Source organism: Staurois parvus, unplaced genomic scaffold (genome assembly GCF_062004578.1).
Source record: "Staurois parvus isolate SC_StPar_1 unplaced genomic scaffold, SC_StPar_1.0 ptg000011l, whole genome shotgun sequence".
Lineage (NCBI taxonomy): Eukaryota > Metazoa > Chordata > Amphibia > Anura > Ranidae > Staurois > Staurois parvus.
The window spans coordinates 27,165,436-27,179,044 of NW_028317807.1; the positions used below are offsets into that span (position 1 = coordinate 27,165,436).

The 13,609-nt window shown below is 42.3% G+C and overlaps 1 protein-coding gene across 1 annotated transcript in view; it reads right to left on the bottom strand.

The window, feature by feature from the left end:
* ITGB2 (integrin subunit beta 2) overlaps positions 1-13,609 on the bottom strand; it is a 109,337-nt gene that overhangs the window by 33,915 nt on the left and 61,813 nt on the right. Inside the window, exons 4-5 of the mRNA XM_089671895.1 lie at positions 3,791-3,879; positions 987-1,170 (exon numbers count right to left, since the gene is read on the bottom strand). Coding sequence (XP_089528021.1) covers positions 987-1,170; positions 3,791-3,879 — 273 coding nt within the window. The remainder of the gene's footprint in view (positions 1-986; positions 1,171-3,790; positions 3,880-13,609) is intronic.

Consider the following 13,609-nt stretch of genomic DNA (forward strand, 5'->3'; position numbering starts at 1 on the left):
TAAAATTGCTACAGCTGTAAAGCAAAGCATTGCAACCGCAGCATGTGTACAGCCCTGTCTGGCAGTAAGATTAGAATTTAGGTAAGTGGCCAGAGGAGGTAAAACTGCAGCTCAACCACCTGTTTTTACCATGTCCTGGCCTCCCATGTGAAAGAGCTCTAACAGAGAAGTACAGTGTACTTTCAGTGAGAAAATAAATTTACTCATTTTAGCAGTGATTGTTTTTCATACGACCAATGTCCAGCTTGCACTTCCATATTTTGTTATTGTTTTAAATGTAGAGATTTGTAGATTAGCAAATAGAGTGAACTCTCACTGGCTCAGCAAATTACTCTTTCTCCATCAATGACTCTTGAGTTAAGATGTCAGCCACACAGGCAACGCATTGTTGGACATCTGTCAGCCAACTCATACGACTGCTTTGTAAGAGGGTGCAATACAGCATTACCAATCTGTAGCACTGTAATGGAGAGTCTGCATGTGTAACGAAAAAAATGGCTGCCCCGTGAAAATAAATATTACAAAATATACATAGCAACATCATTTTTAAAATATGACCACATAATGGTAAGATTTATTACACACAGCTAATCTCTTTCTCATGTTGATCTAAAAAGCACTGTATATTTCTGTTTAGAAAATGTATCTTGCTGAAAACACAGGGAGTGAGCCACCTACCAGAACTTGAAGGTAATTGGCTAATGAGGCCCACACATGGAAAGGTAGGGCTTCAGTAATATGGGAGGAATAAGCCCACCTGGTGATTTGACTTTGGGGAGGGGAGGGCTTTTATAGAGCCGATCTTCCACTTTCATGGAAGGTCTACTTTAAGAAGACATTTTGTACCTGTGTATACATGGTAAACAAAAACAGTGTATACATGGTATAAACTATCAACTCAAAAAAAATTAAATCCAGCATAGAACTAGACAGTTTAACTCAATGCACATTAAAATTCTGCTCTACTTTGTGTGATGCACACTTACCTGGTCGCAACTGCAGCCTGATCTGCTTTGGTGTCAGCTGCACTTTATCATCTTGTGGTTGGGGGCGTTCAGGTAATACTGTACTTTGAGGATTGATGATATCTGTCTCACTACAGCCCCGCTCAGCTAGTACATTTACAGTATCACAACGAACAGAGTCTGGCTCACCTGCTGTGGTGAAATTCTAAACATAAAAGCAATACAGGTAAAATAAAGCTTAGTAATGACATGTAATTCTTACAGTAACTATTTCCTCTAAAACATATACATACACTATATTGCCAAAAGTATTAGGACACCTCTCCAAATCATTGGATTCAGGTGTTCCAATCACCTCCATGGCCACAGGTGTAGAAAATCAAGCACCTAGGCATGCAGACTGCTTCTACAAACATTTGTGAAAGAATGGGTCACTCTTAGGAGCTCAGTAAATTCAAGCGTGGTACCGTGATAGGTTGTAACCTGTGCAATAAGCCCATCAGTGAAATTTCCTTGCTACTAAATATTCTACGGTCAACTGTTAGTGGTATTATAACAAAGTGGAAGCCACTGGGAACAACAGCAACCCAGCCATGAAGTGGTAGGCTACGTAAAATGACAGAGCGGGGTCAACGCATGCTGAAGCGCACAGTGTGCAGAAGTCACCAACTGTCTGCAGAGTCAATAGCTAAAGACCTCCAAACATTGTGTGGTCTTCAGATAAGTACAACAGTGAGTAGAGAGCTTCATGGAATGACTTTCCTTGGCCGAGCAGCTGCATCCAAGCCTTACATCACCAAGTGCAATGCAAAGCGTCGGATGCAGTGGTGTAAAGCATGCTGCCACTGGACTCTAGAGCAGTAGAGAGGTGTTCTCTGGAGTGATGAATCACACTTTTCTGTCTGGCAAAATGATGGACGTGTCTGGGTTTGGTAGTTAGCAGGAGAACAGTACTTGCCTGACTGCATTGTGCCAAGTGTAATGTTTGGTGGAGGGGTTTTATGTCGGGGGATTGTTTTTCAGGGGTTGGGTTTGGTCCCTTAGTTCCAGTGAAGGTAACTTTTAAGGCGTCAGCATACCAAGACATTTTGGACAATTTCATGCTCCCAACTTTGTTGGCACAGTTTGGGGATGGCCCCTTCTTGTTCCAACATGATTGTGCACCAGTGCACAAAGCAAGGTCCATAAAGACATGGATGAGCAAGTTTGGGGTGGAGGAACTTAGCTGGCCTGCACAGAGTCCTGAGCTCAAACTGAGCTTAGTCCTGAGCTTAGAGCGGAGACTGCGAGCCAGGCCTTCTCCTCCGACATCAGTGCCTGACCTCACAAATGTGCTTCTGGAAGAATGGTCAAATATTCCCATAGGCACACTCCTAAACCTTGTGGACAGCCTTCCCGGAAGAGTTGAAGCTGTTATAGCTCAATATTGAACCCTACGGACTAAGATTGGGATGCCATTTGAGGGTTAGGGACTGATGTGAGTGTACAATATGTATGTAAAGCGCTGCGTAAATTGACGGCACTATATAAGTACCTGAAATAAATAAATAATTACAGTTCATGTGCGTGTAAAGGCAGGTGTCCCAATACTTTTGGCAATATAGCGTATGTGAGTCTCTGAAAAGTATTTAAGTTTCCTGAAAATTTGTATTGAAAGGCAATTTTCCCCCAGCCATATCCTCCCCCCCCCCCCCAGCCATAATTATTCCCACTCTGCAATCATGTCCATGGAAATCAATGAGCTGCCCTATGTGTATGACAGGAAAAATTAGTCAAAAAATGCACACTCCCATAACGATAGGTATGAATGGCGCCTGAAGGTGAAATTGGTGTGTTTACACAACAACAATGGGGCTCCATTCACATCTGCAGAGAGGATGTGTGCTTTGCCGTGCATATTGGAAATGTGCATCGCACTTGCATTGCCATTACATGTTAATGGAACGCCAGGCGCGGGTAGCCAGCAAGCATCTGCCATCCACCAACAAAGCACAGTAAAAAACGTGCCATTATCCACTCTAAAAAACATTATGGAGCTTCTCTGGGGTGTTTGTCCTATGTACGGCAGTTCTTTCAAGTGAAGGACTGCCCTATGTGTGGACCAGCGGAACGCTCCAAAACGCCCACCCCCCCCAAAAAAAGTGTACGGAAATGTGAGTTCCCGCTACATGGAAATGTGATAGGGGCCTGTCAGCTGGGTGTCTCCATCCACTCCCTCCTATGTGCTTGTATAAAGATGGGCATATACTATACAATCTGATTTTACAATCTCTGTACAATTTCCTTTAGAGTTACCAAAACTAAGGAATAAGAGGACCTACCTGAACAATCTATTCAGTTTGTATCAAATTAGACAGGCCCTTGCACTAAATAGCTGATGGTAGATGTCGACCAAGCTCACACTGTCTTCCAACTCCTGAGTGCCTAGCAATGTAAAAATTCCTGCAAGTGTATATTATTTGATAGTATTGTTGTGCATTGCACGGGTTGGGTGACACAATAGAAGGTCTGGTGATGAAAAGGAGACCTAGAGTTTACCTTTGACCCCTGGCACTCACGCTGAGGTGAGGGAGCGGGGTTCAAAGATAAATAAAGCTAAATAAACGGGCAAATAATTGTTCATAAGCCATTTCTGCATATTGATGATAATTTTAGACTGAATTTTCACATGTATGCATGATCCCAGTTGTTATTTCCCCTTTCTAAAGTAATAGTAGCATTTCCATTAAGTCAGCAAATTATCATAACAAGGAACTCCATTTACTGAATCCTACTTGAAAAAAGGCATCTATTAACTAAAAGCGTCATTTTTAATGTTTACTCACCAGCTTTTTACACCAAGCACAGTGTGGACCAGATCGGATACATTCCTGGCAGGTGTTTGCTCTAGTCTTAGTGCATACTTGTGCCCGGGCTAGAACATAGGTCAATGCAGATGCATTAGTTTTTCTAGGTTCGTTACTAGCTGTACATTTTCTATACATGGAGACTCGAGAGAATAATGTAATATAAAAATAATGTAATGTAATAATAATACAAGATCTGGTGGTACTTTGTTTTCCAAAATCTCTACACTTTCAAAATGTACTTTTCTATTACACGAATCTAGTTTTTCTCCTATAGTGTGTCTTAAGTCATTTTTCCATTGACCAATTAAAAAGCCTTAACGCTTATCTGTGGTCAAAATGTACAGTAAAGTAAACAAAAAAAAGCAGAGGAGAAGCTGCAAAGCACTCATAAAATGAAAGGAAAAAGCTTATATGTGAGTGTCAAAAATAACTATTGTTTGTATTGCTATTACAACTATGATGTTATAAAACAAAGGTGTATGCTGTGACCACAGAACTCCTTTAGGTACTATAATGCACTGGTTAGCCTGTAGGGAAAGATACATTATATTTAGGCTCCTGGAACACCAGACATTTTGAATGGTCCTTCAGGTACCAAAAACAACCCTATATAAGAACGTATACTCACCCACTCAAAACCTTTTCATCCTCACACTTAAACTGAGCCTACACCTAACCTCAACACTATCCCTTCCCAAAAAATATACATAAAGTGGTTCTACACTCTACATATTTTTATCTGAAAGCATTCCCTGCATTAAGGTAAAAAATGTTTAGGTAACAGTGTTACACCCTCACCCCCACTTATCCTTATCAGAGTCCTCACCTGATCCAGTGCTGTGCCCATCTGTAGTAACTCTCTCCTCTCACTTTCTACCATTTACCTTAGCATGTACGTATACCATGTTTGTTATTTTAAAAAAAACTTCACAATCACTTTAACATAACCCTTAACACTGTAACTACACTCCAGGAATTTAACCCATAACACATAAGCAACCATAACTCTTACTTTAATCCTTGAAATCAACCATTTAACAGCTAACATAACCTGAAAATTACCTTTATCCTAACTACTGCCCAAACTAAATTTTTACTGGAACTACCTGGTCCTTATTTACATAACAGTATAACAGTCTACAAATGATGCCTATTCATAGTGGTATCTAAACTGCAGGAGCAAAAACTCTGGGTTCCAGAGGAGAGGGGACGGATGCCCTTCACGGGAGTATTCTACGTGAGTGTGGTTATGATAAAACATCTGTAGTGCACCCCCTACAGAGGCAATGGTACATTGAGTACAGCCAAGGCACACACAATTTTCTGTATTCTTCCGATGGCTCGAAGTATCAGTTTAGGGGTTTCCTTTCGTGTTTTTTTTTATTGGAGAACAATTAAGTGGACTGGACAGGGAGCATGGGATACCCCAGAACTGTAAAACTGTACATCTTGAGAACTCTTCAACTTCTGACTGCACTGTACAAACTGCTGGCTGCACTTGAGCAAAAGGAATGGATCTCTAGGCTGACTGTAACCTGTACTCTTTCCAGAGTTTAAAGCTACACACTGTCACACTTTGCAGCACTGGGGTCTTGTACTCCCTTAGGCAGAGGATCATCAGTTGCCTCCTGCCAATGTCCACCAGGCTCTTCCCAGTGAGGTTGATGTAGACCCAGACTGCTTCTGGACAGCTTGGTCTCTCTCTCCCACAACTTCCTCCCGGCTCTCTCCCGTTAGCTTATCCAGATAGGACTTGCAAATGTGTAGGCAAGTTGCCTACTGTCATGGCTGCCTTTCTGTGCTCTGCCTCTCTCCCTGTGCTATAAATAAAAAGGGGAAAGGGCTGCTACATGGGAAGAGGACAAAGATAGGCTATTTCTGGGGCTTAAGTTGAGAGTCTTGGGGGCAAGCTGCATACCATGTAGAGGGATTTCTGGGAATTGATATCCAGTTTATTCCCTCAGTGTACACAGTGTATGGCCATCTCTAAGTTGGAGGACTGTCTTAAGGTTTATTTTCCCTGAAAGCTGTCTCGGCCTTGTTTCGGGGCATTGATGAGCATGACGCAAAAAGGGTATCCCATGTGTAGGTTGAGTGACCCCATCCATGGCACCTAGCATAGTCCAGAAGAACCTGCTGGGCTTACAGTCATATGGAACAGTCAGTAGTCACCAGCCCACAAATAGGTCCCCCAGCTAAGCCTAGCTGGCAGCTTGGTGTCTTCATGCTGGCTTTCTTCCAGACTTCTGCCCCAGGAAGCACAGGCCTGCACAGGGGTCTTCTCCTGCAGAACTGGACCCAGGAACACTGCCCCTTGCCTCAGACTACTTATGGACTCTCACACTACCTTCTGGGTACACCTCCCCAGGGATTGGCCGGAGTCCCAAAAATATTCAGACTGCCCACTCTGTCCTCCCTCCCACTATGTTCTAGAATCCTCTAGAACACAGGGGGAAGAAACAGAGCAGCAGCCTGTGAAACACTGAGCAGCCCTAAATAATCAACTCCTGCTCCTCTGACTACAGTGGAGCAAAACTAAATTTACCTATCAGCCTACTCTACCTACATTAGGTGTGCGCTACACATCATTTTGATGTTAACACATAACTACTCATTGTTATTACTATTATTATATTTATTTATGGTTGCTGCAAAACAAATCCAAGATAAAATATTTTAAAAACTGTAGTTAAGTATAGTAGGTTATTTCTGCAGCAGTTGTGAAATAAGGTGCCATGAAATAGCAGAAGCTACTGTACTTTATACTCTGATAACTACATGAATTACAGTTTATTGCTTCCAGTTATTATTATTGTTATTATTATACAGGATTTATATAGCGGCAACAGTTTGCACAGCGTTTTACAATATAAGGGAGACAGCACAATTACAATACATTTCAGTACAGAAGGAATGTGAGGGCCCTACTCGTGGAGCTTACAATCTAAAGTTATCCAAGCTTGATTACATAACTAGGTAATAAATCCAAAATTCATATAATAGTGCATCACAGCAAAATCTGTCATAAGGAACTAAAGTACTGTATATAGGAAAATATGGAAGTATAATAATGTAGCAATCTGTTAAGATCATTACATATGCATTACCTAACCTACGCTAGACAAAATTTACATCTAAGCTCCTCCTGGCTGGCATGGCACACCTGCCTTTGTCATAAACTTATATGGTTTTGCATCTATTAACCCAGTGTTTCTCAACTCCAGTCCTCATGGACCCCCAACAGGTCATGTTTTCAGGATTTCCATTATTTTGCACAGGTGATTTGATCAGTTTCACTGCCTTAGTAATTACCACAGCTGTTTCATCTGAGGGAAATCCTGAAAACATGACCTGTTGGGGGTCCATGAGGACTGGAGTTGAGAAACACTGTATTAACCAGAATAAAGCTCAGTCTTATTCTGAGTTTGAGTCTAATTTGTAGGAAATTTAGATATCTAATTTTATCAAGAGAAAAGCAGGTATTGGCAGAGAAAGGGTTTAAGGCTTACAAGAAGAAGAAGCAAGAGTAGGTTGCAAGCCAAATCTGCCGGTGGCTAAATGCTTTACACTAATACAAAACAAATGAGTTTCAATAGAACTTCAAACAAAATGTGAGTCCTTTTAATTTAAGTGCTAATGCACACAGCAAAATGTAACATTTCGAAGAAACATACTCCTTCCCTACCCGCAGCAAATGATTCAAATTTAAAATGCAGACATACACTGTATATAATCATTATCACATAAAATACTAAAACCTGTGAAACCCATAGACAATCCTCCAATCAAACCTATGACATTTGACACATTAAATGACAAACACCATTGGGGTAAACAAAAATCCAATAATGTGAACAAACAGGTATTCTCACCCTTCTTTGTTTACTCTATTACAGCATCCACCCATCTCTGTGACAATTGGCCTGCCTCCTTGCCCCCAAATGGTCACTGCCTAGCAGCTGGGAAGTTTATGCATGTGTATGGGACGCCCTTGCTTTAGATCCACTACTGTTGGTGCCAATAGTGAATGGACTTCGTGTTTCATCCTCCTTATAAACCTTAAACATTTGCTGTGGTCTGAGGAAGATTCATCATAAATTTTATATTAAGTCAATCTTGATATGAAACAAACTCTAGATCTTAGGTATCATTCAACATATTTATAATATAGAAGCTGTCTTCAGTCTGGTTTTTGACAATCTGAAATGGTGTCCCATTTATTCCTGTAGAGGACATGCCATGCTTTCTCCAACAACTATTCGCACACATCAGAAACCTCGCAAGTCAGGATCTAAGCCTTTAAGTCCTTATTTGGATTGACTTTTGCACTGCCATCAGGAAAGCGTTTTACTGAATGCTGGTGAATGCCTGGTGTATGTAAGTGAATCTGTGTAGACAAGTGTAACTAGATTTGCCTGCTTCTTTAAATATATACTTTAGTTATGAAAGCATTTTCTTTGTTGTTGATTGAGGGACACATGAAATCATAAACCTTAATGTTACACTGCTGCCTACAGGAGAATTGCACACTGCAAAAGAAACAAATCTGTGGCTATCCCTTGATAACCCCTCCTACTACCAGCATGGCTCTGTTTTTTGCTAGTGTCCTATGAGAATAAATGTTTTCTTCTCAGCTCTGTTGGGAAAAGTCTAGTCTTTTTTTTATCAATACTTTTTTCCTTTCAAAAAGATTCTCCACTATATTGCTACAATTGCAACTATCTAGTGTGGCTTTTCTTTAGCCTAGCTTCAGAATGACATGTCAGGACCCTGTGTGGCTAGGCTGCAAGTAACGTTCGGGCACTGGGTTTCATATTAGGTGCTTTTCTCACCCCGTTCTGGAAACAAGTTAGCTGCGTAGTGCATTCTAGGTCCAGAGAAGTTGACATTGCCTCAGTGCATGCCCTATCTCTGAACACTTTGTCGGTGATTAGGCTGTTCAAGCTCAGCACCAGGAGCTACCTCATTGTTTGGACCGCTGAACACCTTTAAAATTCCCACCTTTACTATTAGGGCTTGTTCACACTTGACTACATTTTTAACTCTTACCAAACACTCCTATAGCTTTAGTATAGGCATTAGACAGGCATTAATAAGCTTTAGAATGGGCGCTAGACTGACTTTTTACAAGTGTTAGAAACATTTCCCAAATGGCCTATATGCAGTTTTAAAGCATTTAATAAGCAATTGACAAGTGTTAAAACCACACCCCAAACTAAATGAACTGTAATGTAATTAACGTACTGCAACCGCACCACAAATGCCCCGCAAACGTCTGCCAGTGCGTTTGAGGAGCATCACCATAGACTTGAATGGGAGGTGTTGAGAGGCTTCACACTCCTTCTGACTCGACATGAGGCTTCAATTTTGAAGCAATGTGATGCTAACGCTGTTCATGTTTTGATAATGTGAACAGCACTGTGTGCTGCCCATAGTATCATTAGCATAGGCATTTGAGGAGCATTAAAAACATTTCTCAAATGCCTGCTTTCAATGCCAGTGTGAACTAGGCCTTAAAGGATAAACTCTGAGCGCTGACATCATCTGCAGGGTGGAGTGTCGTGCACAGGCACTTCATGCTTTCTTTCTCGCCATTCAGTATTCAGAATGCATCTCCTTCTTCCTGTTGCTGCACTGCAAAGAGGCATGTGGAACTCCAATCTCCAGTCTCTTCTTACTGCTCATCAAAATTGACTGTGGTCACTTGAACCCATCTTGCCCTCACTGACTACCAGCTGTCTGAGTTTTTTGCCTCATAGCCTGAGCTCATTTTCACCACTGCCACATGTTCGCAACATGTCTGTATCTAGACATAGAGGAGACAGTCCTGCTGCAAGGGGTTACAGCAGCTCACCCTCCCCTACAGTTTATGGGGATGCTTGATCTGCGGCTAATGACTGCCCTGACATCTATCATTTGGAATCCTGTTATAGGGTCCACCCTGTCATTGGAGTCCTCCCTTGCTCTGCGAGTTGAGGCCAATTCCCCTGCCATATCAATCGTGGACTCTACTACAGTAATGCAATACTTTTTGGCTAAATTCACCTTGCTCTTCGCTGGTGCTGAATCACAGAAGCTCTATATGCGCTGCTGAGCTTTCCACTGCAGAGCTGAATTCTGATCTTCCCACAACTTTAAAGACACACATCACAGTGACCATCTTTGACTCTGACACGGGTACCCTCTGTCTCTCCCTGATGAGATTGTTTTTGATAAATTGCAGTCTTCTGCTATTACCACATATTTCCCAGTGACCATTTTGACCCTTATTGATGCAGCACATTCAACTTTGCATCTGGAGGATCAGCCTTTTGTTTCCATTCTCAGGTCTTTTGGAGCTTCTAAATCTTCAGAACCTTCCTATTACACCTGCATTTCAAGGTATTCCTTCATGGAGATTAGAAACACCCTGATGGGTCCTGGACACTCAGTGAGCACTTGCTGAATCTATTCCCATTTGGGAAGGATTCACCCACTGTGGATCATGCATCCAAATATTTGACTGTCCAGTAGCTATGATCCCTCTTTAAAATTACTTTTGCTGGCAGTTCCTGCTCTTTGCCCAGTTCTGGCTTGAATCCTAATTTGCCAATCTGTGGCAGACTGGTCTAAGTTCCTTAGAAGAGATCCCTCCACTGTGGAAACAGATCCTTTCCTAATCTACAGCCTGTGGAACAGATATCTGGAGCCCTACATATCAGCAGAGATGGCCTGCTGGAAGTTCTTTGTAAAATCCTGTTCTTGGAGTCCACTGAGGGCCACAGGTCCCTCCCCTTTGTAGTTATTGTATGACCATGTTCTTGGTACTCTGCAAACTTAGGTATGTTGGTAGTAGGAGTTATCCTGTGCTAGCATACAGAATTTTTTTGCTTATTAGTCCTTCTGGCATTGGTATAACCTGAAAGTATATGACGTCTTGTGTCCCTAAACAGACTCCAAGAAAGGAATTTTATGGCGAGTACAAAAATCCTATTATGCCTTATTTATTCTATAAAGTTGATTCTGTGCACTGATATTGATTTGTAGGTTAGTCCTTACTGAATACTCCTAGTTTATAAGATAATGCAAAGGCATTCATTATTGCTGAAGGTGCACCAATAGATACAGCATCTAGTTTGGGGTGGTTAAAATAAAATTGCTTTGTTTCCAAAGATCAATAGAAGTTATTTAAAAGTAAGCACTGATAAACAGAAACATAGACTTGGTGTCTGTTCTTCAAGGTGACCCTGTATCAAGGAAGACATTTGGAGTAATTTGTAAGGTTGTGAAGTAACAGTGGCTTACATTTTGGTTATGTAAGAGTGAATAGAATACTGGGGCCTAAATGTGTAATGTATATATAATAACCCAACACATGCTAGAAATCAAGTAGAGGGACAGGCAGCCTACATCCCTGGAATGATTAGGGAACAGTGGGTATAACAATATGCATTGCACTCATCTCTATGGCCCTGCTTTAGAGAACTTCAGATTGCTGACATTAAGCATTTTAATTTTACTTTATGCTTTGCTTACAGTAGATCACATAGAATACTGTATATCCCCACTGATTTAGTACAAAATTCCCTAATAAAGCCATGTAATTGGTTTGATGAGGGTGTGTCTTTACTTTTGAGCACAGCACTGTGGAAACCACAATATTAATGATTTGAAGCAGCCGAACATGAGTGGGAGAGGATGCAGTACAATTCCCAAATGCATAGAAGGCAAAATTATGGGGGAGGGGGGGTTCCGGGGAAGGGCCTGAACATGGCGCCGTGAGCAGCATGATGCTCCGGGTGCCCGCCAGCTACAGTATGTGTGACTGACTGCCTTGTACTCGACTGCCCTGAACTGACCTGAAGGAGGTCCTGGTTGGCGAGGAGTATCCAGCAGTGGCCAGGCAGGCCTGCCAGTGGTTGGCGAGTGCGGGGGACCCTTTTGGTGCTGGGCTCCCGGAGCGGCCAGATGGCTTGCGATCAGCAGCAGCCATGAGGCGTGCAGGAGTCCTGGATCCCCGGCAGGCTGGGAGCGGGAGGCAGTGGCTGGGAGTGCCCAGGCATTAGAGGACTGCCCAGCCAACAGTGATATCTTAAAGGTCCAGGAGAGCAGGGAGGCTCTGTGGATGAAAAAGAAACAGGGCTTTGGAGGGATCCCCCCTGTGCTGAGACACTATCCTCAGGAGACCTAGAGACCCCCCCAGACCATCACTAATGTACAGAGTCCCCCCACAGGTGTGTTTGGAAGCCCAACGTGGAGGCCATGACAGGAGCTGAGGAGTGAACAAGGACTGATCGGTCCTGAATGGTCGGTGCGGAGGGTGATGGGGAGTTGCCATGGGCAATGGCAGGACATTTAAACTTCTGTTGTATCTGATGCATATGTAACAAATCAAAGTCAAACATACAGGAGCACTGGGGGAGACAGAGGATTATACTTTAGGGGGGCTCTCTTAGGTTGGTGGAACTGTTGAACTTATCTTGGCCCTCAAAGTAATAGACCAGGGGTGGCAAAAATCACTAGAAGTAAAAGAAAAAGGTCCTTTTCCTGGGGATGATACTATTACAGTACAACAGAAAACCCAGAGCGGGGATGCTCAGCTGATGTCTATGTGACAGTTACTGGAAACCTGAGATAATAGAAAAGTAACAGGAGAGTTGAATCAGGAATGAAAATCAGCTAAAGGTGGGGACTAAAAAACCCCCAAACCGAGTGTGTAAGCTATTACAATTAAAAAATACATTGCCCCCCTGGAGAAAAGTCCAGAGAATCAAACTCAGGAAAAACAAGAAGAAGAAGTTAAAAAATCTGATGGAGATCAATCTAGATTGTCATCTGGGTCCCGGGAAGGGAACCAGACTATAGAATCGATAAGTTTGGACAGTGTCATGGAACAAAGTGCAACGGAACAACAAGGAGTTATGTCTCATATACCTACAAAAACCGATATGGCGGAAATGTTCGCGAAACTGGAGATGTTCTTGAAAAATAAGATTGGGATATTACACAATTACTTGGTTCGAATTCTAACGTGAGTGGAAGAAGTAGAGGGGAGAATGGAAGCACATGCTCATTAATCAATAAATTAGAAGAGCAGGTGGAGGAGATGCGTAGAGGACAGAAAAAGCTTTAATTTAAATTGGAAGACCAGGAGAACTATGATAGAAGAAAGAACCTAAGGATTTGTGGTCTACCAGAAGATGAACAGGGAGAAAATAAAGAGTGTGTAACCCAATAAATGGAAGACCAGCGACAGAAAATCTGAAAATTGAGAGAGTAGATAGGATTAGATGGCCAAAGGAGTTTCGGCGGAAAGCCCCAGAGAAGAGATAGTTCGATTTCATCATTACAAAGACAGAGATAGAATATGGGAAAGTTTGCGTGACATTACTGAAATAGAATATGAGGAAACAAAAGTTGCCTATTTTTGCTGTCATTGCTCCAGAGACACTGGCTAAAAGAAGATCTCTGAAACCCCTGCTGGAGCATATGAGAGAGAAAAAAAGTTTGATATAACTGGGGATTTCCAGCATGTCTGATCAGATGGAAAGATGGGAAATCGGCAAGGCTGAGGTTCCCAGAAGATCTCAGTGACTCTTGTGAGAAATTAGATTTATAGAAAATGGACCTTGAAGGGTGGTCAGATGGGCCTAAAGAGAGTGGTGGGCAGGGGTCAGGAGAATGGCAGTGGGTATCCAAGAAGAAGTAGGGAGGTGTGGTTTGTGGGAGGGGGGGGAGATGGGGGGAGAACATTCAGAGAGAGGGTGTTTTGTTTTTTTTTTCTTTCCCTCCCCCAAGCCCCCCAGTCCTCCACCT